Genomic DNA, 24,006 nt, shown 5'->3' on the forward strand with positions numbered 1-24,006 from the left:
AACTAGCTATGTGATCTTGGGCAAGTTTATTTAACCTCTGTCTTCAGTTTATTTACCTATAGTATAGGGCTAATAACATACAGGGTTATGAGGATTAAATAACAGTAGAAGCTAAGCAGTTAGAACCGTGCCTGGTACTCAATAAACGTTTGATAAATATTGTTAATATTGTTATTCTCTGGAAGTTTTACTTACCAGCCCCATCCATCATATGGTACTAGCCATTTATCCCTAAGCATGTTCTCTTTCCTTCCCCAATATCCCCTCTAGTTTCCTTTTTCTTTGTAGCAAGTTTATGTTTACTTCCTGAATCAAGGAAGATTTTCTCCTTTTTCCCTTACCTTTCTTTCTTACTGGGTATAGTCCTAGTTCACCTGAGCACTCATACCAGTTCAGCCTTCTAGAAGCAACAGAAATCCTCTCATATCAGAAATTTTTTCTTTTCCTCTCCTTTAACCCTTGGAAGAAATTGGACTTGAGCCAACTGTGTAAGAGCAGGAGGTCTAAGTTTCCAGCTGTTGTGTAGCAAAAGTGGATGATTTGGGGTTGTCGTCATGTTTTTCCCTCTCAAATTCACCTCTTCAATTTCTCTTGTCCCTTATTTTTATTCTTAACATCCCAGGCCAAGTTCCTTCCTAACAGTGGCGATTCCACCCTGGCCATGTGTGCCCGTGATGGGCAGGTTCGGGTAGCAGAGTTGTCTGCTACACAGTGCTGCAAGAATACAAAGCGTGTGGCCCAGCACAAGGGAGCATCCCACAAGGTAAGCAAGCCCTTGCCCCAAAGGTTGTGCAGTTCAGCTCCTCTGTGGATCTCAGCCAAAGCCCTCCAGTATCTCTGTCCATTGTGTCCCCTTTGTTGTGGTCACCTCCATCGCTTCTTTCAGTCCTAGGATTTGTAGGTAAGATGGGAGAAAAAGCAGCCACACTAAACTTCTCAGAAGGCAAGTATTTGAGAGATCTCTAGATCTTGCACATGCAACATTCACCTGATAATACTTAACTACTAAGCTGAGCCATGGTTGGTTTGGAGATCCTTGAGGTCTCCTGTGCCTTCCAAACCTTTAAAATTTACTCCTATTGTATTTAGAACATTTTAACAGCTCTAAGGTGCTAGCTGTTGGCTTCTCATATGTGAGAGCTCCAGCTTTTCTGCTCACAACTCTCAGTGCATAAACAGTACTATTTCTGGAAGCCCTATTTAGAGCTGGGAATATAGGCCAAATAATCATGATGGCAGCCAGTGAGGAGCCAAGAACTGCCTAGTCTCAGAGTAGGCACTGTTTTCTTCCATGCCGTGGAAGGAGGATGGTCCTCTTTTTTTTTTTTTTTTTTTTTTTTTTTTACAAACCCTAAGCAAATATGTAGGTGGACCTGGAGTATGCTTTCCTCCCCCATGGCTCAAGAAATATGAAAATTACCTATTTCTTTGATTCTTAAGACTACCCCCAACCCACTAGATAACTAACTTTTAGAACTAAGCTGTAGGGAATGAAACTTGGGTGCCATTTCTCTCCCCACCTGAGAGTGTGGAATTGATTTTGAGGATGAGCCCTAATGGCGGTGTTTTCCTTTGGTATCACTGTTCAGATCCCTTGGAGACTTAATTAAAATAGCAAATCACCTGTCCTTTTGACTTTATAGAATAAACAAGCTGTGAATAATTCACACAGCAAGAGAGAATGGGCTTATTAAATTATCTTCTTTCCTGGGATTTTACAACAAAAAAAGGCAGATGTTTCTCTTGCTGAGACATTTTAAATGCAGCCCTTTGTAAAGATAAAGGAATGAGTTAGACAACCTCTAATTTTAATCTTTAGAAACCTCATGCTTTCCCTTTTTTCTCCTTCAGTTGGCCCTGGAACCAGACTCTCCCTGTACGTTCCTATCTGCAGGTGAAGATGCAGTTGTCTTCACCATTGACCTCAGACAAGACCGGCCAGCTTCGTAAGTATAGCAATAGTATTTTTACAGAACTGGATTTCTTGGCTTTGAAAATACTGCATGTGTCCTAGGTAATGCTCAACTCTCTGGTCCATCAGAATGGTTCCTTTGTATTTATGATAAGAAACAGATGAGTTTAGGGGAATTCCTTATTTCTTTGTTGTTGTCTCTTTCTCAGCAGTAAAATACTATTCGCCTGTCTTCATTTCTAAAGCAGGGTTCAGTTATCTTATTATATGTGGGCTTTAATAACTGGATGATCTTCCACTCTCCATTCACTTGGGTGCCACTCAGCTTCCCCACAAGAAGCATGTTCCTAGCAACTTAGAGATATGCTCCTATGTAGTTTTCACTTCAATTTTGTGGAGAAATGTAAAAATTAAATGATAATTCTTGAACAAAAATATTGGTAGTTGTAGTAGAACTCTATCATATCACAGCTCATTTTTACTTGAATCAGAGATTCATAGGTAAATTATATCCCCTTTTAGCTATGTGATATCATAGAAAGAGCATAGCATCTTATTTGGATCCAGGCAGACCTAGATCAGATCTCAACTTGGGCACTACTAGTAATGACCTATATAACCTTTCTGAACTTCAGTTTCTTCAGCCTCACTATGGGTATAATCAGTCAGTCTTATTCTCTCTTTTTCTCGTTTCTGTGAGGATTATTGATAAATGTGTTTGATACCTCAGCATAGTGTCTGGCACCATGGTTGGAACTTATTGAATTGTAGCTACTAATTATTTCAGTTTCCTTTTTTCATTTTTATTGCTCTTACAATAAATATATCTTGTTTTAATAACTCAAATAATGAAGTATATGGACAAAATGTAAATGCTCCCTCATGTATACCTCTCCTGCCCACCACTTTTCTAGCTATTAATAACCATTGTTAAAAATTTTGAATACCTTTTCAATCCTTTTTGTATACATTTATGTATCTTACTATATACATGTACACTCTTCCCTCCGACATGGGATAATTGTACGTGTATATAAACTTACATATACGTATGTTCCTGCAATTTACTTTTTTCACATTATGATGTATTTTGGAGAGCTTTCTACGTCAGACCAAAAAGGCCTACCTAATTTTTTCTTTGTAAACATTTTATTTATTTTTATGTGGACCATTTTTAAATTCTTTATTGAATGTGGTTAGTCTTAAAAACTATCTTTTTTTTTTTTTTTTTTAATATGCCATTCTGGAAGTTTATTCTAGGATCACAAAGTGAGGAAGAACTCAAGATTTCAACTTTTCAGAACTCTCCCCCCTTAAAAATTATCTTAAATCTTACATGTCAATACCAATATTGAGTAAGGGGTGTCCCTAATTTCCATAGCATACAAGTAAAATATAAGTTAACATAGGGAATATAATCTTAAGGCTGATTATTATTAGACTTTTATTTTTAGAGAGATAAGTATACAAAAAGTTGCCTAGAAAGTGAAGAATTTAAAATAGTGGTTAAAGGATGGAAATGTTTTTGGCTTGTGGAAAGGATATACTGGTTATTTATATAAAACTTAAGAGGATGAAGATTGAGAGATAATGAATGGATTTCTCCTGGAAAGCGAACAGGCCTGGGTGACAAGGGATCTGCCTTCTAGTACTAGCCTGCAGTTATATAGCTTTGAGAAAATCATTTAATCTCTTAAACTGAATGATGTTTGTTATTTTCAGTTCTCAAGTTCCATGATTCTGTGATGATAATGGAACATCAGCAAGTTTTCCAGAGGGGAGTGGAAGGGCAAAGATGGAAAAAATGATATGAGTTTGTTTGGTCTGCTCTGGTACATTGTTGTGAAGCTGAATGAGATCCTTTGGATCAGGTTCAGAGGAAAACTACTGTTAGGCCACAAGAAATTGGGAATCTGGTTCAAGTAATGGGCAGAGTACATGACTGGCAGATTATTGAATGTGTAATGAAAAGGTGTAAGGAGAAAATCTGGCTGAGAGTTGATCAGTGGATCTAGGTGTAAGCAGTAATAGGTGGGATAGAAACTAAAAGGGGGAACATAGGAGAAACTTAGAGTGGGAGGAGGTCCAGATTCTGGCCTTAAGAAAGTTTTTGCTTTAGGGGTTGAATTAGTGGAAGGCTAGAATAAGGACTGAATGTGAAGGTCATGGCTAGAATGTGTATCCGTATGTGTTAAGCTGGTGCCTGAACATCTGCTTATATCAGAGACACTTTTTTGTGTGAAGTTGGCATAGGGAAATTTTTCTTTTGTATGTACATAATAGCTGAGATTCTGGAATCTGGTGATATTGGCTAACATCATAGGAGGAGTTGGATTTGGAGCTGTGGGTGGGATATTCATTTAGCCAGCGGAAGCCAGTTTGAGATATTCTTCAGAGGAATCCGTTGGTTTGATCTGTAATTGTTTTTCCCTTTTCCCTGGAACATACCAGCCCGCTAAAGACTGCAAATTTTAAGGCAGAATTTGGTAAATTTGTTTCATATGGCTTTGTGTGCTGCCTTACTCTGGTGTCAAAACTTTTTTTTCCTGCTGCCATTATAGCATTTTATAGCACCTCTGCATTTTCCCCACAGGGCTCAAGGTGCTCTGTGCATTTATGCATTAGGAGAGAGAATTGTTTGTTTTAGGTGAATAAATGGAGGCCTAGAAAATTGAGTTCTTTGTCAGGATTAGATGACAGTGGAGCCAGTACTTCATAATCTATCCCCTCACTTTCTTCATTTTGCTTCTGCATGGTAACTGTTATGTTTGTCTGACCCTCTCCTAAAAATCCAAATTGCTGAGGAAATGAGATGTTTCTCTGAAAAAGAGCAGCAGCTGCTCCTATTCCTCTTCTATATCTAAAGCCCAAATTAGAGCTGCCTCTTCTCCATTGCTAGTTTTGTTCCTGAAACTTTTTTTTTGACTTGTTTTCTGCCTTGTGTTTTGGGTATGTGTGTATTTGTGTTTTCCCTAATGACATTTATTTTTAATGACCTTTGTACACTATTCTTTTAATGGAAGGCTGCAGAGATTTTAAAATTAAATTTCTCCTTTGCCTAGAGCAGTCTAGGATGGAGTGACTTTGACCATTCAGAGAGGATGCTAACATCACTTACAAAGAAACTTATTGTCATAGTTATAGTTCTTTTCATTTTCTGTAAGCACCAGAAATGAGCAAAAGCTTAGAATTAAAAATGAAAGCTGTTATTCATAATCGCCAAAACTTGGAAGCAACCAAGATGTACTTCGGTAGGTGAATGGATATACTGTGGTATATCCAGATAATGGAATATTATTCAGCAGTAAAAAAAAAAAAAAAAGCAAGCAAGCTAAAGCCCAGTCCCTTCCTTTCCTGTCTTCCTTTCTATAAATTTACTAATCTTTATGATGTCATATTTGACAGGTTGAACGCTTCAATCTGGGAGGAGTATTAATAGGGCCACCCTTAAGGTGGGACAAAATTATGGCTCTTTGGCCCAAATCTTCTGGCTAAAACTCTGAAATTTTAAAGGTTTCCTCGGGGTCCCATGCCCTCCTAAGAATCACCCTTTTTTGTGGTACAGCCAGAAGAATAATTTAGAAATAATTTTTCAGCATTAAAAACAGCTGTCTTGACAAGAACATCTGCTCCTAATATGCTTCAAATAAGGGAAGACTAATATTGTTTTCCTTTGTATTAACCGTTGCTTGTTGTTTTTCATCGTGCGCTTTTAAAGCTGCGTTTTAAATGACACTTCTCTGGAATCTGGGAGATAGATTCTGACTTTAAGGTCTTTTCCTTTTTTTTTTTTTAATGTTTAATTTTTATTTATTTTGGCTGCACGGGGTCTTAGTTGCGGCACGTGGGATCTTTGTTGCAGCGTTTGGACTTTTTAGTTGTGGCATGCTGGCTCCTTAGTTGTGGCATGCTGACTCCTTAGTTGTGGCATGCCTGTGGGATCTAGTTCCCTGACCAGGGATCGAACCCAGGTCCCCTGCATTGGGAGCACAGTCTTACCCACTGGACTACCAGGGAAGTCCCCCTTAAGGTCTTTTCTATCCACTGTTTCTGTGATTCATCCTTCCCTCACTCCCTGCTCCCAGATGATTGGGAAGATGTACTTACAAGTAAAGGATAGGAAGATGTGAGTAGTATTGTCTCTTTAATGATTGGTTGTCATCATGTTAGACTCAAGCTAAGGCTAATGAGGAACAATACTTACATACACCTTTAATTTATACTTCTTGAGGACCAGAAAATTACTACATGTTTTTTCCATCTCCAAAGTAGCATTTAGTAAATATATATGGTGGTGGGTTTTGTTTTTTTTTCTTGTTCCAATGTACGAACAAACAAAACCACTTCTTTCTTTCCAAGTGAGAATCTGTTTGGTTTCTTATTAGCTGTGTGTGCGTTACTGTCTTTATTCTCACTTGCCATGACTATCTGGATCTTTTGGAGAATATAACTTTTATACTTTTCTACTCTTGAAGGAAACTGGTGGTGACAAAAGAAAAGGAGAAGAAGGTGGGGCTGTATACAATCTATGTGAATCCTGCCAATACCCACCAGTTTGCAGTGGGTGGACGAGATCAGTTTGTAAGGTGAGTCTGTGGCTCTTTTGTATCTTTGAGAGTTTGAGACTGTGATGTATTGTGTACTACCAGCTTGGGTACTACTACCTTATGGAAAGCTATGAATTGCCTAGGAGTTCATTAACCACCATCTTTAATTTTTTGCCATCTTCCAAAGAGTTTAAACTTCCTCTGACATATTCTGTTCCCTAATGTAGCAGTCTCTGAGGGATGGCTTAACATGTTATAGATATTATCAAGTTCTAAAGAAGTTTGATGAATTGACCAAGTTCTCCACATAGCAGCTAGGCATAAACCCAGGTTTACTAGCAAGTGCTCTCTTAGTAAATATTTTCCACCATTTTTCATATGTAAATTAACACGTACTAGAAATTTTGAATGCTGGTTTCAGATACAGAAATAATTTGACTTGGGAGTACTCACTGTGAACTTCAGGTTTTTGGCTCCCAGTATCCTGAACCACTCTTCTTTATCTTTAGTGATATCTTTGTTACTATGAACATTTCTTGTAACACTGTCTATTGAGATATATCCTGAGGAAAATAGAGTTCATGGATTCAGTCGCCATGTGTAGCAGTTAGTTTCCTTCTGGCCCTTTGTCACAATTATATCCCATCCCTATCCAATTGGGCTGTTTTTTTTTTAACATCTTTATTGGAGTATAATTGCTTTACAGTGTTGTGTTAGTTTCTGCTGTATAACAAAGTGAATCAGCTATATGCATACTTATATCCCCATATCCCCTCCCTCTTGCATCTCCCTCCCCTGCCCCATCCCACCCCTCTAGGTGGTTACAAAGCACCGAGCTGATCTCCCTGTGCTATGTGGCTGCTTCCCACTAGCTATCTATTTTACATTTGGTAGTGTGTATATGTCAGTGCCACTCTCTCACTTTGTCCCAGCTTACCCTTCCCCCTCCTCCCGGTGTCCTCAAGTCCATTCTCTACGTCTACATCTTTATTCCCATCCTGCCCCTAGGTTCATCAGAACCACTTTTTTTTTTTTTTTTAGATTCCATATGTATGTGTAAGCATACGGTATTTGTTTTTCTCTTCCTGACTTACTTCACTCTGTATGACAGACTCTAGGTCCATCCACCTCACTACAAATAACTCAATTTCGTTTCTTTTTATGGCTGAGTAATATTCCATTGTATATATGTGCCACATCTTCTTTATCCATTAATCTGTTGATGGACACAGGTTGCTTCCATGTCCTGGTTATTGTAAATAGTGCTGCAGTGAACACTGTGGTACATGACTTTGAATTATGGTTTTCTCAGGGTATATGCCCAGTAGTGGGATTGCTGGGTCATATGGTAATTCTATTTGTAGTTTTTTAAGGAACCTCCATACTCTTCTCCATAGTGGCTGTATCAATTTACATTCCCACCAACAGTGCAAGAGGGTTCCCTTTTCTCCATGCCCTCTCCAGCATTTATTGTTTGTAGATTTTTTGATGGTGCAATTGGCCTATTTTTAAGTATATTTCTTTGGTTGCCAACAGATCATCAGTTTGAAAGGGAGGAAGGAAAGCATCACTAGAAGAATGAATGACTTTATGCTTTCCTGGTGGTGGATGAAAAGCATTATCTTCCTTTTTATTTATTTATTTATAAATTTATTTATTTTATTTATTTATTTCTGGCTGTGTTGGGTCTTTGTTGCTGCACGCAGGCTTTCTCTAGTTGCAGAGAGCAGGGGCTACTCTTTGTTTTGGTGCGTGTGCTTCTCATTGCAGTGGCTTCTCTTGGGGAGGACAGGCTCTAGGCATGCGGGCTTCAGTAGTTGTGGCTTGCGGGCTCTAGAGCGCAGGTTCAGTAGTCGTGGCGCACGGGCTTAGTTGCTCTGCAGCATGTGGGATCTTCCCAGACCAGGGCTTGAACCCGTGTCCCCTGCATTGGCAGGCGGATTCTTAACCACTGTGCCACCAGGGAAGTCCCATCTTCCTTTTTAAATAAGAGGATATTTTTATAACTGTATTCTGTAATTAATTTTATTAATAATCACAGGGATGGGACTAAATTTTTAGAAATACCTGAGAGATGATCTTAACTTGTTGAAGAATCCTGCCACAAGAGAACTGGGCAACTTTGTTGCTCTCTTCTTCTTCCCCTGTTTCCCTTGCCTTCTAAATTCCTTTCCTCTATTGGTCAATAGCAAATGTTTAGCAGTAGTTTTTTTTTTTTAAGATAAGCTGTTGATCTAAAAAGGGGTAGTAGTTGTCAGAACTTTCAGGTGCTGCCTCCTCCAAATCAAGCATTTACTGAATTTTTAAATTTGCATTTCCTGCTTAGAGCTCTGGATTCATGGAAAAGTCTGTGTCTCTAGATAATTCAACCACTAGGACCTTGATGTTTGGAGGAGAGTGGAGGCATTGGCTGTATTGAGAACTGCAATTGATAACGCTTTTATCCAGAGCTAATACTTTCTCAGGGTGAGAGTGGGGCTGGAAATTAGTTTTAGCATTTCATCACAAGGAGAAATACTCAGATCTTCTATTTATTATCAGCCTCAATATCCTTTATCCCTTTGTACATGCCAAATTCTCAGCACGTAATAGGCTGTTTACACGACAAAAGCATGTGTATATTTTGAGGCACACTGATCGCCTATGAGCAGATGGCCCTTCCACACCCTAGCTCTTCTCTGATCATCCTCAATTTCTCTGGCACCTCTTCAGTTCAGCCAGTTGAATGTTTTGGAATTCCTCTTTTCTGTTTCTTTCTTTGAAAGAACTTTAGGCTCACCTGCCAGTACAAATTTGAAAATACTTTTGCTGAATATTTTATATCATAACACCATTAGCTTTCACTAGCTTGAAGGAATTCCTTTAGGGGAGTACAGAGAAATAGCTTACTCTTCCTCAAGGCTTTCACATCATAAATACTGAATTTTAGTTTAGGATTGTGAAGGAGCATCTAAGAGAGTCATGCTTTTTTGAATATGACCAAAAAGGGGGGATGGGCAGGGAGAAAGAAAAAAGGTAGGCAAATGGAGGGTGGTATAGATTTGAGTTTCTGCCACTAAATCCTTTTTAGGTTAGTTTAAGAATTTACAGGAGTGAAGAAAAGGAGAATGTATCAGGTGAATGAATCCTGTGATAGATTTGGCAGTGTGATTGGTTGACATGTAAATTTATTGCTAAAGGATTTGGTATAGGCCCTGGTTTATAAAACACAGTCAATAAATAGTCACTTTGCTCCCCTATCTTTATCAGCAACATTGAGAGAACACTAGATTAAAGGCAAGTTGGGGGAAGAGGAGGTGAGGAGGGAAGAGAGAGGCTTAAGGTAACAAATTCGTGGGCACCTGGAGGCCTGTGGAGAGGAATGCAGTAAGCGTGTTCAGACAGTGCTGAAACCATTCTTTATTTGATTTAAAATGTCCAGGGTATAGGAAGACTCAATAATGTGGAGATGTCAGTTCTTCCCAACTTGATCTATTGAGTCAGTGCAATCCCAATCAAAATTCCAGCAAGTTATTTTATGGATATCGACAAACTGCTTCTTAAAGTTTGTGTGGGGAGACAGAAGATCCAGGATATCCAACACAGTACTGAGAGAGAAGAACAAAGCTGGAAGCCTGATACTACCCAACTTCAAGACCTATCAATACTCTAAAGCTACAGTAATTCAGACAGCATTGTATTGGTGAAATAGACAAATAGATCAAAAGAACAGAATAGAGAGCCCAGAAATAGACCCCCATAAATACAGTCAAGTTATCTTTGACAAGGAGGCAAAGGCAACAAATGAAGAAAAGATAGTCTCTTCAATATATGGTGCTGAAAGAACTGGACATCCACATGTAAAAACTGAATCTAGACATAGACCTTACACAGTTCACAAAAGTTAACTTAAAATGGATCATAGACCTGAAAGTAAAGCCCAAAACTATAAAACTCCAGAAGATAACATCGGAGAAAACCTAGAAGACCTTGGGTATGGTGATGCCTTTTTATTTTTTTATTATTATTATTTTTAAAGTTTATTTTATTTATTTATTTTTGGCTGTGTTGGGTCTTCGTTGTGGTGCGTGGGCTTCTCATTGCAGTGACTTCTCTTGTTGTGGAGCACAGGCTCTAGGCGTGTGGGCTTCAGTAGTCGTGGCATGCAGGCTCAGTAGTTGTGGCTCGTGGGCTCTAGAGCACAGGCTCAGTAGTTGGGGCACACGGGCTTAGTTGCTCCATGGCATGTGGGATCTCCCCGGACCAGGGATTGAACCCGTGTCCCCTGCATTGGCAGGCGGATTCTTAACCCCTGGGCCACCAGGAAAGTCCCTTGGTGATGCCTTTTTAGATACAACATCAAAGACATCCATGAAAGAAGTAATTGATAGGTTAGACTTCATTAAAATTAAAAACTTCTGCTCTGTGAAAGACACTGTCTTTCAAGAGAATTAGAAGATAAGCCACAGACTGGGAGAAAATGCTTGCAAAAGGCACATCTGATGAGGGACTGTTATGCAAAATATACAAAGAACTCTTAAAACTCAACAACAAGAAAACAACCCAATTAAAAAGTGAGCCAAAGACCTTAACAGACACCTCACTGAAGAAGATACAGATGACAAGTGTATGAAAAGATGATCCACATTATATGTCATCAGGAAAATGCATATTAAAACAACAGTGAGATACCACTACACATCTATTAGAGTGGCTAAAATCCAGGACACTGACAGCACGAATTGCTGGTGAGTACTGTGGAGCAACAGGAACTCTTACACATTGCTAGTGGGAGTGCAAAGTGATACAGCCGCTTTAGAAGACAGTTTGACGGTTTCTCCAAAACTAGACACACTGGTACCATACAATCCAGCAGTCAGGCTCCTTGGTATTTACCCGAAGGAGTTGAAAAGTTATGTCCACACAGAAACCTGTACGTGGATGTTTATAGCAGCTTTATTCATAACTGCCAAAACTCGGAAGCAACCAAGGTGTTCTTCAGTATGTGAATGGATAAATAAATGGTGGTATATCCAGACAATGGAATATTATTCAGCACTAAAAAGAAAAGAGCTATCAAGTCATGAATAGACATGGAGGAACCTTAAATGCATATTACTAAGCGAAAAAAAAGGCCAATCTGAAAAGACTACATACTGTATGATTCCAACAGTATGACATTCTGGAAAAGGCAAAACTGTGGAAATAAGAAAAAGGTCAGTGGTAGCCAGGGGTGGGGTGGGGCAAGAGAGATGAATAGGCAGAGGACAGAGGATTTTTAGGGCAGTGAAAGTACTCTATGATATTATAATGATGGATATACGTCATTATACATTTGTCCAAACCTGTAGAATGTACAAGAGTGAACCCTCAGGTGAACTATAGACTTTGAGTGATTATCATATGTCAGTGTAGGTTCATCCTTGGTTTAAAAAAAAAAAACTACCGTTTTGATGAGTGATTTTGATAATGGGAGGGGCTATACATGTGTGGGGGTAGGGAGTGTATGAAAAACCTCTATACTGCCCTCTCAGTTTTGTTGTAAACCTAAAACTGCTTTAAGAAAATAGCCTTAAAAATTAAAAAAAAATTTTTTTTTAATGTCAAGGTCCTGTCCTATGAGCAGATAATAGGGGAATTGTTTTTGTATTTGTATCACCACTGTCTAGCACAGGGCCTGGCAGTCTACACTGTGTTTGTAAATAAAGTTTTATTAGAACACAGCCATAGCCATTTGTTCACATATATCCATGACATGCTACAGTGGCAGAGTTTGGAAACTGTGACAGAGACTGGATGGCCTGCCAGCTTAAAATATTTACTGCCTTGCCATTTAAGAAAAAGTTTGGGGCTTCCCTGGTGGCACAGTGGTTAAGAATCCACCTGCCATTGCAGGGGACACGGGTTCGAGCCCTAGTCCAGGAAGATCCCACATGCCACAGAGCAGCTAAGCCTGTGCACCACAACTACTGAAGCCTGTGTGCCTAGAGCCCATGCTCCCCAACAAGAGAGGCCACCACAATGAGAAGCCCATGCACCGCAACGAAGAGTAGCCCCCACTCGCCGCAACTGGAGAAAGCCCACGCGCAGCAGCGAAGACCCAACGCAGCCAAAAATTAAATAAAATAAATAAATTTTTAAAAAAAGTTTGCCAATCCCTAGTCTCAAGCATCATATCTAGAATATAGTAGGTTCTTAATACATACTTATGGAAGAAAGGGGAGGAGGGTAGGTAAAGATTTCCCCATAAAGAAGAGCGTTGGATACAGAGGAACACGGAATGGTCCATACAACAAGATACTGAATATTTAAAATTTTTTACTAATTTGATGACTTGGGAAGATAATGATGTCTTAGTGACATTTGAGAGCTGTTGATTTAGACTTAGTTTAGAGGGAAAATAATCTGATTATCAGCTGCTATATTTGCTGAAGAGTAGTAATTGGTAGTACAGCAGTCTCCTGTTTGTCTTATTTTTTTATTGGTTCATTTAAAAAACATTTCCTGGATAGTCTATTTATGCAAGATATTAATGGATTATGGAGAATACTTAATTCGTTCGTTTATTCATCCAGCATTTACTGAGCATTTGTTGTGTGCTAGGTACACACTTGACTAGACATAGTTTCTGCCTTCAAGGAGGATTCGGGAGAAGCAGATATATATAGGGATTAAGAATATTAAGTAACTTACCCAGTATTGCTCATCTAGTAAGTAGCATAGTATCTGAACTCAGTTCAGATGCCTTAAATATGGTGGAAACCATTTCACTATGCTGTTCTTTCTCACAGAGGAAATATTAAAGACAAATGGGAAGTATTTCAGGTAGAGGGAACAATATGTGTAGAATTAGGATAACAAGATGTGACATGGTATGTTCAAGGAAGCATAGTTTTTTTGTTTTCTGTATAATGCATAGGATCTTTGAGAAGTGATAGGCAGCCATACTAAGTAGTCTGGACTTTATTTAGTAGAAAGTACAAAATCACTGAAGAGATTTAAGCAGGGAATTTACATTAAATTTTTCATTTTCGACATAATTCTGGTGACAGTATGAGCAAAGAAATCAGAAGGTTACTATAAATAATGTAGGCAAAAAATGCCTAAGGGTGGAGAAAGCAGATATAGTCAAGAAATATACCAAGGAAGTCAAATCGACAGAAAAGAAACTAGATACATCGAGAAAGGACCTGATTTCTGGTTTGGCCACCTGAATTTAGGATGGTGCCATTAACAAAGATTTGGGGGAAAGGGTAGGTCTAGAATGATCTTAGCTTAAAAAGGAGAATGATTTTACTTTTGGGCATTCCATTACAACATCCATTTGGCGTGTGGATATAAATCTAGAGCTCACTCAGAACAAGTGTGGGCTGGAGACACAGATTTAAGAGACATATCCACATATAGGGGTAAAGTGTTAATGGAATTTGATTACCAAAAGAAAGCATAGAGCAGAATTCTTCCTCCCTTTTGAGTCTCTGGCCTCTTTGAGAATATAAGGAGAACCATGATCCCTTCTCCCAGGAAAAATACACATAAGCACAGTTTCTGGACATTCACATATACTTGAACTCTAGGTTTTAAAATTTCCTTATGTAGAATCAGAGGAGAACTTAAGACCAGACCTTTGAGGAACATCAGCATTTAAGGGGTAGACAAAAGACAAGCCCATGGACAACATTAAAGGGTGGTTGGAAATCAAGGGAAAAAAGTGTTTCAGGGAAGGAGTAATGAACAATGTCAAGACGAGAGAGAAAGACCTAAAAAAGTATCTTATTGGTATTGGCAGTTAGGTTACTGATGACTTTAGCCAGAGAAGCTTCAGTAGTGAGTTGAAGGCCAAAGCTAGATTAGAATGGAATGAGAAATGAATAGGAGGTGAGGGAGTGAAAATGTTGAATGCAGATTGCTCTTTTCAGTAATTCTACTACAGAGGGGAAGGACAGGAAAAGCCAGAGTAGGAAAGGTCAGTGGAAGGATTTTTAGAAACGGGCAGACAATGGTGAGGAAGAGGACTAATCAGTGAGAAATGGACTAACCAACCAAACAAGGTCCTTGGAGGGATGAGCGTAAGAGCAGCTGTGGAGGGATGAGACTCTGAGATAGGAGGAGACTGATGGGTGAAGGCAGAGACTAGATCTGTCTGTTCCTCACTATATTTCTAGCACCTGCCGTAATACTTGGCACCTAATCCATGTGTCATAAATAGTTGCACAAATGATTAAAGTTTGGATTGGAAAGATGAGGAAGGTGAAGGTAGTTTGATGCTTGATGAGAATGAAGGAAGGAGAGAGTGAGTCTTGAGATATAGGTGTTGGCTTGTAATAGTTTTGGGAAGAACTAGCCAAATAAAATTTCAAAAAGAGATTCAAGACCCACTGACTTACATAAAACATGGTCTCTGCCCATGAGTAATAAACCGTATTGGGGAGGCAACATGCATGCAAAAGGCTCTATAATAATGTTATTTCAGTGCAGATAAACAGTAAATGATATAAAAGCTGAGAGAAGAGATAAGCCACTTCAAAATAATATAATTTAGAATTACTACTTGAAATGAGAAGTACCTGGATAAGAGTTTTGGTTTGGAAGAGGGGCGGGAGAAGATTTTTGAGGAAGAACCTGAGCCAGAAGCCTAATTGGGGAATGTCCTTTATCTGTCCTGACATCCAGCTGACTGGTGTTCCTGCCACTACATCGAATTGCAACTCTTCAAGGGATGTTTGTAAATTTTGACATTTTCATTGCTTCTTCCACCGTAGGATTTATGACCAGAGGAAAATTGATGAGAATGAAAACAATGGAGTACTCAAGAAATTCTGCCCTCATCACCTGGTAAGATTCATGAAGGGCCGGTGGCTCCAGGCTTCCCTGACTCAACCCCAAGCCTGCCCCCAAACTTGTTGGTATGGTGGGAAGAGCTTGGACTTTGGAGTCAGACACCTGGATTTGAATCCTGGCTCTACCACTTACCAGTTTGGTGATCTTGGGCAGTCACCTTACCTCTGTTAGCCTCAGTTTTCTTATTGATAAAATAGAGATACAGATAACTGCCTTGTACCATGATGGTAAGGCCTAATGAGATAATGTATATATGAAATGGCTAGCACACAGAAGACAACCAGTAGAAAGACCTCTCCCCCCGAGGTGGTCACGTTTCATCAGTTGTACTCCTGTCTCTATCTCTCTGTCTATCTTCCTCTCTCTCCCTCTCTCTCTCTCTGTCTCTATCTCTATCTGTCTGTCTCTGGGAGAGGATATAGGGGAGTTTGAAGGAAAACCTGTTTCCTGAAGGTGGTATAACAAATGGGGGGGTGGGGCATCAGACAGTATCTGCTCCTTATTGCAGGTGAACAGTGAGTCCAAAGCAAACATCACCTGTCTTGTGTACAGCCACGACGGCACAGGTACGTGAGCAGGGCCCAGCTCCTAGGCTGGCATGCCCCCTCTGTCTAGGGAGCTGCTGAGCCAGTGAGGCGTGTGCCCTCCGGTGCTCACCGCTGTGCTCTAGCTCCGAGCGGAGCAGCTGGGGAGTAGTTGCCGATGGCGAGCACACAGCGGGAGGATGCAGCAGATGACCCTTGGAGATGCCAGGCACTTGGCGGAACGCTGCAGATGATACTTGGCAGGGCTTGTCCTAAAGCCCAGGCTGTTTGGTTGAGCAGGTTCTTATGCCTTTGACTCATTCCTGAATTAATGGGTATGATCTTCCTGGGCATTCTGCTACCCCTGGGTTGGCAGCATGTTCCTAGTCTACCCTAGACACCTGAAGTGCCTGCTGTTCCAACTGAGTAAGATGGGTGCTATACCTGGGTATTAGGAGGGGGCACTACTGGCAAGAAGCCCCACCCCAACCCCCAACTCCTGGTCCTAGCTTTTTTCAGCCTTTGCCTTCACTGCTGTGTGCTTGTTCTTGGCAGAGCTCCTGGCCAGTTACAATGATGAAGACATTTACCTCTTCAACTCCTCTCACAGTGATGGGGCCCAGTATATTAAGAGATATAAGGGCCACAGAAATAACGCCACAGGTGAGACTGTCTTTCTAGGTTTCTGTACCCCAAGTCTGTTGGTTTGAAGAACCACAGTATCTCATGCAGGTTGTGCAAATAAGAACTACCTAAAGGAGTAGGCCATCTGTCACCAAGTGACAACAAGCCTAATTGGGCTGGAGTTTTCATAGGCCCTCCTGTGCTAGAGGAGAGAGGGCTCAGGAGCATCTCTCACCACTACAGTGATGTTACTTGGTCTGGGTATAAGGAGACTCGACTGACTATATTTTTCTTATGATTTCAGGTAGCTTCAGGATTAAAAGACGTATTAGGGAGTTTGGGAAAGCCCTCCTTAGTTAGTGGTACTGAATTGCCTAAAATAGGGGGGTGAGCTTGTACTTACAGGGAAGAGGAGGGAATAATTCTTTTGAATGAGGCAGAAGAGGAGAAATGGTGATAGCACCTCACCCAAGTTTGCAGTGACGATTGGCCTTTTTTGTTCTGTCTGTGGTTCCCAAACTTTGCTGTACAATGAAGTCACCTGACAGTCTTTTAAAGATACTGAAGCCTGGCTTCCATACCCATCCATTCTGACTTAATTGGTATGGGGTGCATGTTGATTAGGATTTTTAAAAAGCTCCCTTTGATTCTAATGTACAGAAAAGTTGGAATCACTGCGCTTTGTTGTTATTAGTGCTCCTATCAGATGTCTGTCATAATGTTGACTGGGGAGAGCAGTTAGTTTTCCTTTTTTCTCTTGAGCTGGTGAGAGGAGAGGGAAAAACCTGTACTTGGATCTTAGTCCTTGGGCATACAGAAGGAAGTATTCCAGTCTCATGATTGGTATGGAACTGGATGTAGCAGTTGGGACTCCTGGTTTCTCTTACTAATTTCAGGGGGAACCCTGTTGTTCAGTCTTGGTAACACGCACAGTTCAGGTGCTTCTTATAGGCAATTGTGGCATATACCTTCATCAGTCTTAGGTCACCTAATGACCCAGGAAGCATTGACAAGGTACCAGTGAAGCACACATACCAAGGATAATCCTAGGGCATAGGACAGTGCTGCCTAGGAGTGGGCAGAGCTGGGGCCATTCAGGTTGGGACAGGTGAGGCATTAGTGAGGCCTGTGGTTGCTCCGTAGGGTGCAAACTAATGAGACTGAGGCTGTTGCTAGGGACTGCAAACTCCTCAGCTCTATGGACCTCTTTAGGAGAATATAAATAGTCTCTGGAACTGGTGTGATTCTTATTCTGTCTATTATACATGCATAATCCCTTGATTTGTTTTGTGAAAGTGAAAGAAATTCTTTGGCTCTTAGCTGATTTAGATTTGTGAATAACTAAATTTCCTGTGAGGTAAATATATGTCGGCCTGATGCCAACTCTCATGTGGTTTGTTCCTTCATTTGTCATTTCAGTAAAAGGCGTCAATTTCTATGGCCCCAAGAGTGAGTTTGTGGTGAGCGGTAGTGACTGCGGGCACATCTTCCTCTGGGAGAAATCATCCTGCCAGATCATTCAGTTCATGGAGGGGGACAAGGGAGGCGTGGTGAGTATGGTGTGCTGGGCTGGCTGGCTCTCTACTCTCTCCAGTCATTAAGGTAGGCTTTAGCAGGGCCACTGAATTCTCACTCTGACAATGTAATACCACGTCTTAGAGGTCTAGCCAGCTAAATAAAAAGACAGTATAGTCTGGGGGTGCTGAGGTTTTAATGGAATATTTTCTTCCCTTTCCTGTCTTCTGCCCCTCTACAGCACGGTTTATTAAGAGGAGAAAGGGATTTTAGGGAAGAACCTCTGGCCTGAGTGAGGTATCTTTAGGCATGGACCTTTTCCAAAAGAAAAGCATTAGTGTTCAGGGCACACCATCCTACACACTGTAGTAGGTAGCTAAGTAGTGATCTTGAATAGATCCTGGATTAGCGGATACAAGCTAGAAGGAGCATTTTTTCTGACAGTTGGGAAAATCAGAATATGGTCTATTTATTGATACAAACACACATAATATGTATGCATATATAGGGAGAGAGAAACATGCTCACCCCCGCGACCATTTTTCTTGTTGTTGTTTGACTGCTATACAACCCATGATCATATCATAGTCTGCCTGTCCTTTGAGTTCTGCAGACAGCCTCCATAGAGATAGGGCAAAAAGGAAGCCTGAGGATCGTGAGTTGGGGAGTGAAAGGTGGTCAGCTCTTAGGATGTATCTACCTAACCATAAATTTTTTTGTTTTTTCTTTTTTGAGACCTAGAGTCAAGAAGGATTCAGTAGCTTTCTATTACAAGGTTTTCAGACTACAGAAGATAAGAAAGAGGCAGTTTGGGCAACTGCATTTTACTGACTACCCAAGACAGTCCTGTTAAGAGCTTCTAAGGGATGGCTGAGATGCTTATTCTTTCTTCCTTTTCATTCCTCTTAAGCTGTGGGGAGCTACAAAGAGCCCAGCCATCTCTTGATGAGGTTTATCCAGAGTGGTTTTAGAGTTTAGAATGGTCCATTGCAGTTGGGATCCCATTTCTTCTTGTGTGTCTCTTATCCTGGTGTGAGGCTATTTCAGACTTTCTTCTGGTTTCCTCTAAATTTTGGGGACCTGGGACCAGTATAGCCCCAAAGCTTCTATGGCTTGAATATAAGTGGAGAAGAGTCTAGAACTTGAAGGTGTGTCTCACTGTTGCCTGCTTCATTTCCTACTTTTCCATAGGTCGTCTTCTATCACCTGTAGTGAACAAACCCAAAACACTGGAGTCTTAATGAGAAGTCGGCAGTAGGCATGTAGTCATAAGAAAGTCAAAAGGGGCCAGTGAATCTTTTATTGATCATAAACTATTGTCTTTCATTCCATTCTAGAGAGATGCAGGGCTGAATGCCCTCCCCCAGGCCAGCATTTGTCTGTGGTCCAGAATCACTCTACAGGCCAATCTCCTTTCAGCTTAGCCGGTGTCAGGGTTTGATGATTAATCCAGGTGCTCAGGTTGGGAGGGCGTTTGCATAGGATGGGTGGGCCCCAGGCCTGAGTTTTAGTGGTCCTAAGAGTGAGGTACTAGAACAAGAGGTATAAAGACTGCACCCTGCAGCGAGATTCCTGGCTTGTTCTTGCCTCTGTGTAAGCTGAATGATCTATGTGGTCCTCACTTGGCTCCTTCTGATTTTTTGTGCTAACCTCCCAGCAGTGGGGTCACCAGCGCCAGCCTGAATGCAGACTATATCATTAAGTAAACTATTAGAACCAGAAGGGATCTTTGAAATTCTCATCCACCTTGCCCAGGTATCTCAATTCTGTTTTTGGCTCAAACCCTAGTCCTTCCACGGTTTGCATTCGGGGCAAGGGTGGGGGATGATGTCAAAGGACAATCCTTAGTCTCCCGAAAGCACTTTGCTCCTTTATCCCATCACCTGCATCCCTCAGCCCAGTCATCTAAGGCCAGAGCTCTTTTCTCTGCTCAGGCATTACTGACAGGATAAGTCCTGGCATGCAGACAGGTCGGGTGAAGTGACCAGGTATTCTGGCCCAGAAGCTCTCTGTTGGCTTCCCCTGCAAGCTCCAACTCAGGTACTATATGTAACTTACTCTCTTGCCATTGGCTTTGTCCTTAGTCTTAAGTTCCAAGGAATTTCTCCCCTGTGCCTTTTTATTTTGCTGACTTGTCAAGCACAGCTAGGTCAGAGTTTAGAAGGGTAGCAAGGGCTTATCTGGAGATGAATGAACGAGTTCAAGTTTGTATGTGTTAAGTTGTCACATATCTTTTGATAATATTTTCTGGCAATGGAGTTTTTCTCTTTAGTGCCACCTCTGCTCCAGATGCTGGAACCTCTTCCACACTGCCTAAAAGAGCCCAAATATAAACTTTGTAATGAGCTGATATGTGGAATAAAAGAAGAAAGAAGGGATATGTGGTTTCTGCTTTACTCTTAGACTCAGACTTAGCTTCAGTGTTTTCTGAGAATTTATTTGTAAAATGGAAGACAAAGAAGATTGGAAGTCTGTATGTCAGTTTTATTTTCCATGCTGACCCTGGCTTCCCATCAGCTGCTCTCTGCATGTGCAGGCGAGGCAGGGAAGGTTGGTCCAGAGAGAACTAAGAGGCTGTTTGCCAGGGGTTGTTTCCTTGGACCGTACTGCAGCTGCAAGACGGGGTGGAGTGGGGTGAGGTGAGGAGTGGCTAGGACCACACCTTCTTCCTTCTGGATGCTTTTGCCATCTATTCCTCATCTGACTAAAAGCCCAAAAATGCTTTAGCAGCTAGATCTGGGACCAGCTCTTCCGGTGGGGGTGGTAGCTGCCCTGCTCTGCCAGGAAGGCTGATGTTTCCAAGTCAGACAGCAGGGGGCATGGGTGCCTTTGGAAAGAAGGAGGCTGCCTAAGCCAGAAGGCCTTTGCCTCGGCTGCTGTAGTTCATTCCTCCTGCTCAGTGAATATATCCAGAGGGTGGCTGAGCTTGAGGCTGTGGGTGCCCAAGGAAGCTGCCTCACGGTGCCGTGCTGTCCTATAGCTGAGCCTGTTGTGCTTTCATGGCAGGCAGCAGAATGCTGTCTCCTGGGGTGTGCAGGGTTCTCAAGCAGGTATGTGTCTCCACTACCCTACTGTGTTTCAGGCTCAGCCTCTTCCCAGCCTGCCTTTTTCCGGCTCTTATAAACAGTGGAATGTAACTGTTCTCCGAGTCTTCTCTGGGGGCTCAGCAGCAGCCGCTGCTTTCTCCATTTTTAAAAATGTATTTGCCACTGGGCGAAAGCCACTGAGACGCTTTTTCCAGACTGGGGCAAGTTGGAGCTTTGGAAGCTGGAGAGAATGAGGTCATCTGAACCTCACTGCCTTTTTGTGAAGCCAGCAGTATGCTTGGCCAGTCACCCGCCCACCCCTAGAGCTATATCTCAGGATGAGGCCACCCCTACCTAAACCTAGGAAGTGAGAGATAGGCCTGGTCTTACATCCAGTCTGTGTCCAGTGTTTCTTTCACCCCAAGGGCCCTTTAGCCTAGGCTTATGATGGGTGGGCCTGTCTTCCCAGCAGCTGTCTTAACTTTTATCAGGGACAGTTGTTTGGTTCAAGGTGAGTAGTGGTTTTTAAACCGTATTGCCACATACCCCTGAGCCTGTGTTTTCCTTTACTCCTGACCAGGTAAACTGTCTTGAGCCCCACCCTCACCTGCCTGTGCTGGCAACCAGTGGCCTAGACCATGATGTCAAGATCTGGGCACCCACAGCTGAAACTTCCACTGAACTTACAGGGTTAAAGGATGTAAGTAGCTGACTATAGATTTCTTCTTTCTGCTTATCCACATACTGTTAGGAGTTTTCATTGTCATAGGAAGGAATAACTTGCTGTACAGTTCTTTAAAGGCACTGCTCTAACACCCTCCCCCACATTCCTGTCATTGCCTCTCTAGGAACAGTCCCAGTCCAGGGGTCCAGGGTGCAGCTTTGAAGTGCATCTAGTTCATGGTAGAGGGGACATCTTTAGGAAGAATCATCCCATCTTCTCAGTGGATGAACCTGGGGCATCCTTTCTTAGTCGAATCTAGCTATACTCCAGCTCAGTAGTTTCTAAGGGAAGATTTTACTGGGCTAGAACACCAGCCTTTTCTGATCAGGTCCAGGGTTCCTATTCATTACCCACTTCCCCAACCCTTTTTGGTTCCAGGTGATTAAGAAGAACAAGCGGGAACGGGATGAAGATAGCTTACACCACACCGACCTATTTGATAGCCACATGCTCTGGTTCCTTATGCATCACCTGAGACAAAGACGCCATCACCGGGTAAGCTGGAGTGGGAAGTGAGCTCCCAAGGGCAGTGACCCTCTCAAGAGGGTAAAATGTTCCAGGGCATACTTCTCGCTGCTTTAGGAGGAATCAGGTGGAGTTAGTTGGGTTTCCTATCCATTATTCCCCATCCCCATCAGAGCTTTGATGTAGCCTTGGAAGAGCCACTGGCAGAAATAGGTGGTGTCTGCTTTGTGTCCTCCATCACCACGCATGCACAGGGTTGTCTTCAAAAGGCAAAGGCATGAGGGTGGGGAAGGAGCTGAGAAGAAATGAGTCGTCTTAGGTGTCTTCTGTTTTTTCTCTTGTGACACAAGAGGCCTAGGGCAGGGGTTAGCAAACTGTGGCAGTTTGGGCAAGTGCCTGCTTTTTGTAAATAAAGTTTTATTAGACTACAGCCACACCCATTCATTTATGTGTTGTCTGGCTGCTTTCATGCTACAACAGCAGAGTTGAATAGTTGTGACAGAGATACGGCCCATGAGTCTAAAATATTTACTGTCTGGCCCTTTAAGAAAAATTCTGCCGACCCCTGGCCTAGAGCATGTAAATTATAGCTAAGACCTAACAGGCTTGTCCTTGTTCCAGGGAAATTACTAATAAGCCTTTCCCATCCTACAGCGCTGGCGAGAACCTGGGGTTGGGGCCACAGACGCAGACTCGGATGAGTCTCCCAGCTCCTCAGATACATCGGACGAGGAGGAGGGCCCTGACCGGGTGCAGTGCATGCCATCCTGAGGCCTCGTACCCAGGAGGGGCAGGCTGGGGCTGCCAACCCGATCCTGCCTGGGCAGCCCTTTCCTGTCCCAGGCTCTAACATTCAGCAGAAACGCACTTTGGACTTTTTTGCTTTAGATTTAAAAAAAAAAAAAAAGAAAAGAAAAGAAAAAAAAGAAAAAAAAAAGACATCCCAGGAGGACAAGCCAGAGGGGAGCAAACCTACAGAGCATCTAGAAGTGGGAATTGAGCCCTGGAATGGGGTTCCATGGAGAGGTGCATAGGACTTGGCAGAAATGGCCTCTCCCCAAAGCCTTTTTTTTGGGGGAGGGGGGAGCCTATTTTGTTAAGTGGTTTGGGGTAGGGAATGGGGTTTCCTTTTCTTTGATCTCCCTTGTTTCTTGGGTGGGGGGTGGGGGGATAACTGGCTGTTCAGTACCAAGGGGCCAGACTGGGGGTGGTAGAAATGCCACTCTCTCTTTGGTTTAGGTTTTTGACTTTATTTTCTTTATTTTTTAAAATTCTATGACAGTTGCATTGTTTTTTCTTCCCCCTGAGCAACCAACCCCATCCCAGGATCCTGTTTTTCTGGGGAGTCCTTAGAGCCCCTAACCATCCCACACTCACTTTCTTTTCCACCCCATTCATTCTCTGTACTTATCACAGTGTTTTGCACTTGATTATGTATCCTTCACTCTCTTCTCTTCATCCCATCACCCCCTCAGTAGGTCTGGTGAGGGAGGTTGGGGGGAGGTGGGAGGAGGGACAGAAGTGGAAGAATAGGAAGGTGGTTACCTCTTCTGTTACTTAAAAAAAAAAAAAGTTGTTTGGTGGCAGCAATCTCCCTGTCCCTATCACTGTTAGAGGCCTAATTTTATATCTATAAATATATTAAAAAGCAAGTCAAAATTGGATGTATCATGTTAAAATTATTGTTGAAGTTTAAATACCTATATATTCTCTATGACTGCAATAAAGGGACTTACAGGAGAGAGTGAGTGAGAGTAATGATGTGGAGGTATCACCTGGGGTCAGCCTACCCTCTATGCACGGCTACTGGAGATTAGGGCTTAACCCTTATGTTTTAGGAGGCTCAAGA

General features: G+C 41.9%; 1 protein-coding gene across 9 annotated transcripts in view; it reads left to right on the forward strand.

Annotated features, from left to right (window-relative positions):
• Nucleotides 1-23,193, forward strand: part of DCAF8 (DDB1 and CUL4 associated factor 8) — a 42,157-nt gene extending 18,964 nt beyond the window's left edge. For all 9 annotated transcript variants that reach the window (XM_022559634.3, XM_022559635.3, XM_022559636.3 and 6 more), the window contains 10 exons: nucleotides 623-763; nucleotides 1,852-1,946; nucleotides 6,388-6,498; nucleotides 15,201-15,273; nucleotides 15,788-15,845; nucleotides 16,359-16,466; nucleotides 17,847-17,977; nucleotides 21,549-21,668; nucleotides 22,071-22,187; nucleotides 22,812-23,193. In XM_022559634.3, the coding sequence (XP_022415342.1) occupies nucleotides 623-763; nucleotides 1,852-1,946; nucleotides 6,388-6,498; nucleotides 15,201-15,273; nucleotides 15,788-15,845; nucleotides 16,359-16,466; nucleotides 17,847-17,977; nucleotides 21,549-21,668; nucleotides 22,071-22,187; nucleotides 22,812-22,928 (1,071 nt within the window). In that variant the 3' untranslated portion in view covers nucleotides 22,929-23,193. The remainder of the gene's footprint in view (nucleotides 1-622; nucleotides 764-1,851; nucleotides 1,947-6,387; nucleotides 6,499-15,200; nucleotides 15,274-15,787; nucleotides 15,846-16,358; nucleotides 16,467-17,846; nucleotides 17,978-21,548; nucleotides 21,669-22,070; nucleotides 22,188-22,811) is intronic.
• The last annotated feature ends 813 nt before the right edge of the window (nucleotides 23,194-24,006 follow it).

This window comes from Delphinapterus leucas, chromosome 1, assembly GCF_059928025.1.
Source record: "Delphinapterus leucas isolate spDelLeu-1000000601 "Yukka" chromosome 1, BTC_Dleu_Yukka2, whole genome shotgun sequence".
NCBI lineage: Eukaryota > Metazoa > Chordata > Mammalia > Artiodactyla > Monodontidae > Delphinapterus > Delphinapterus leucas.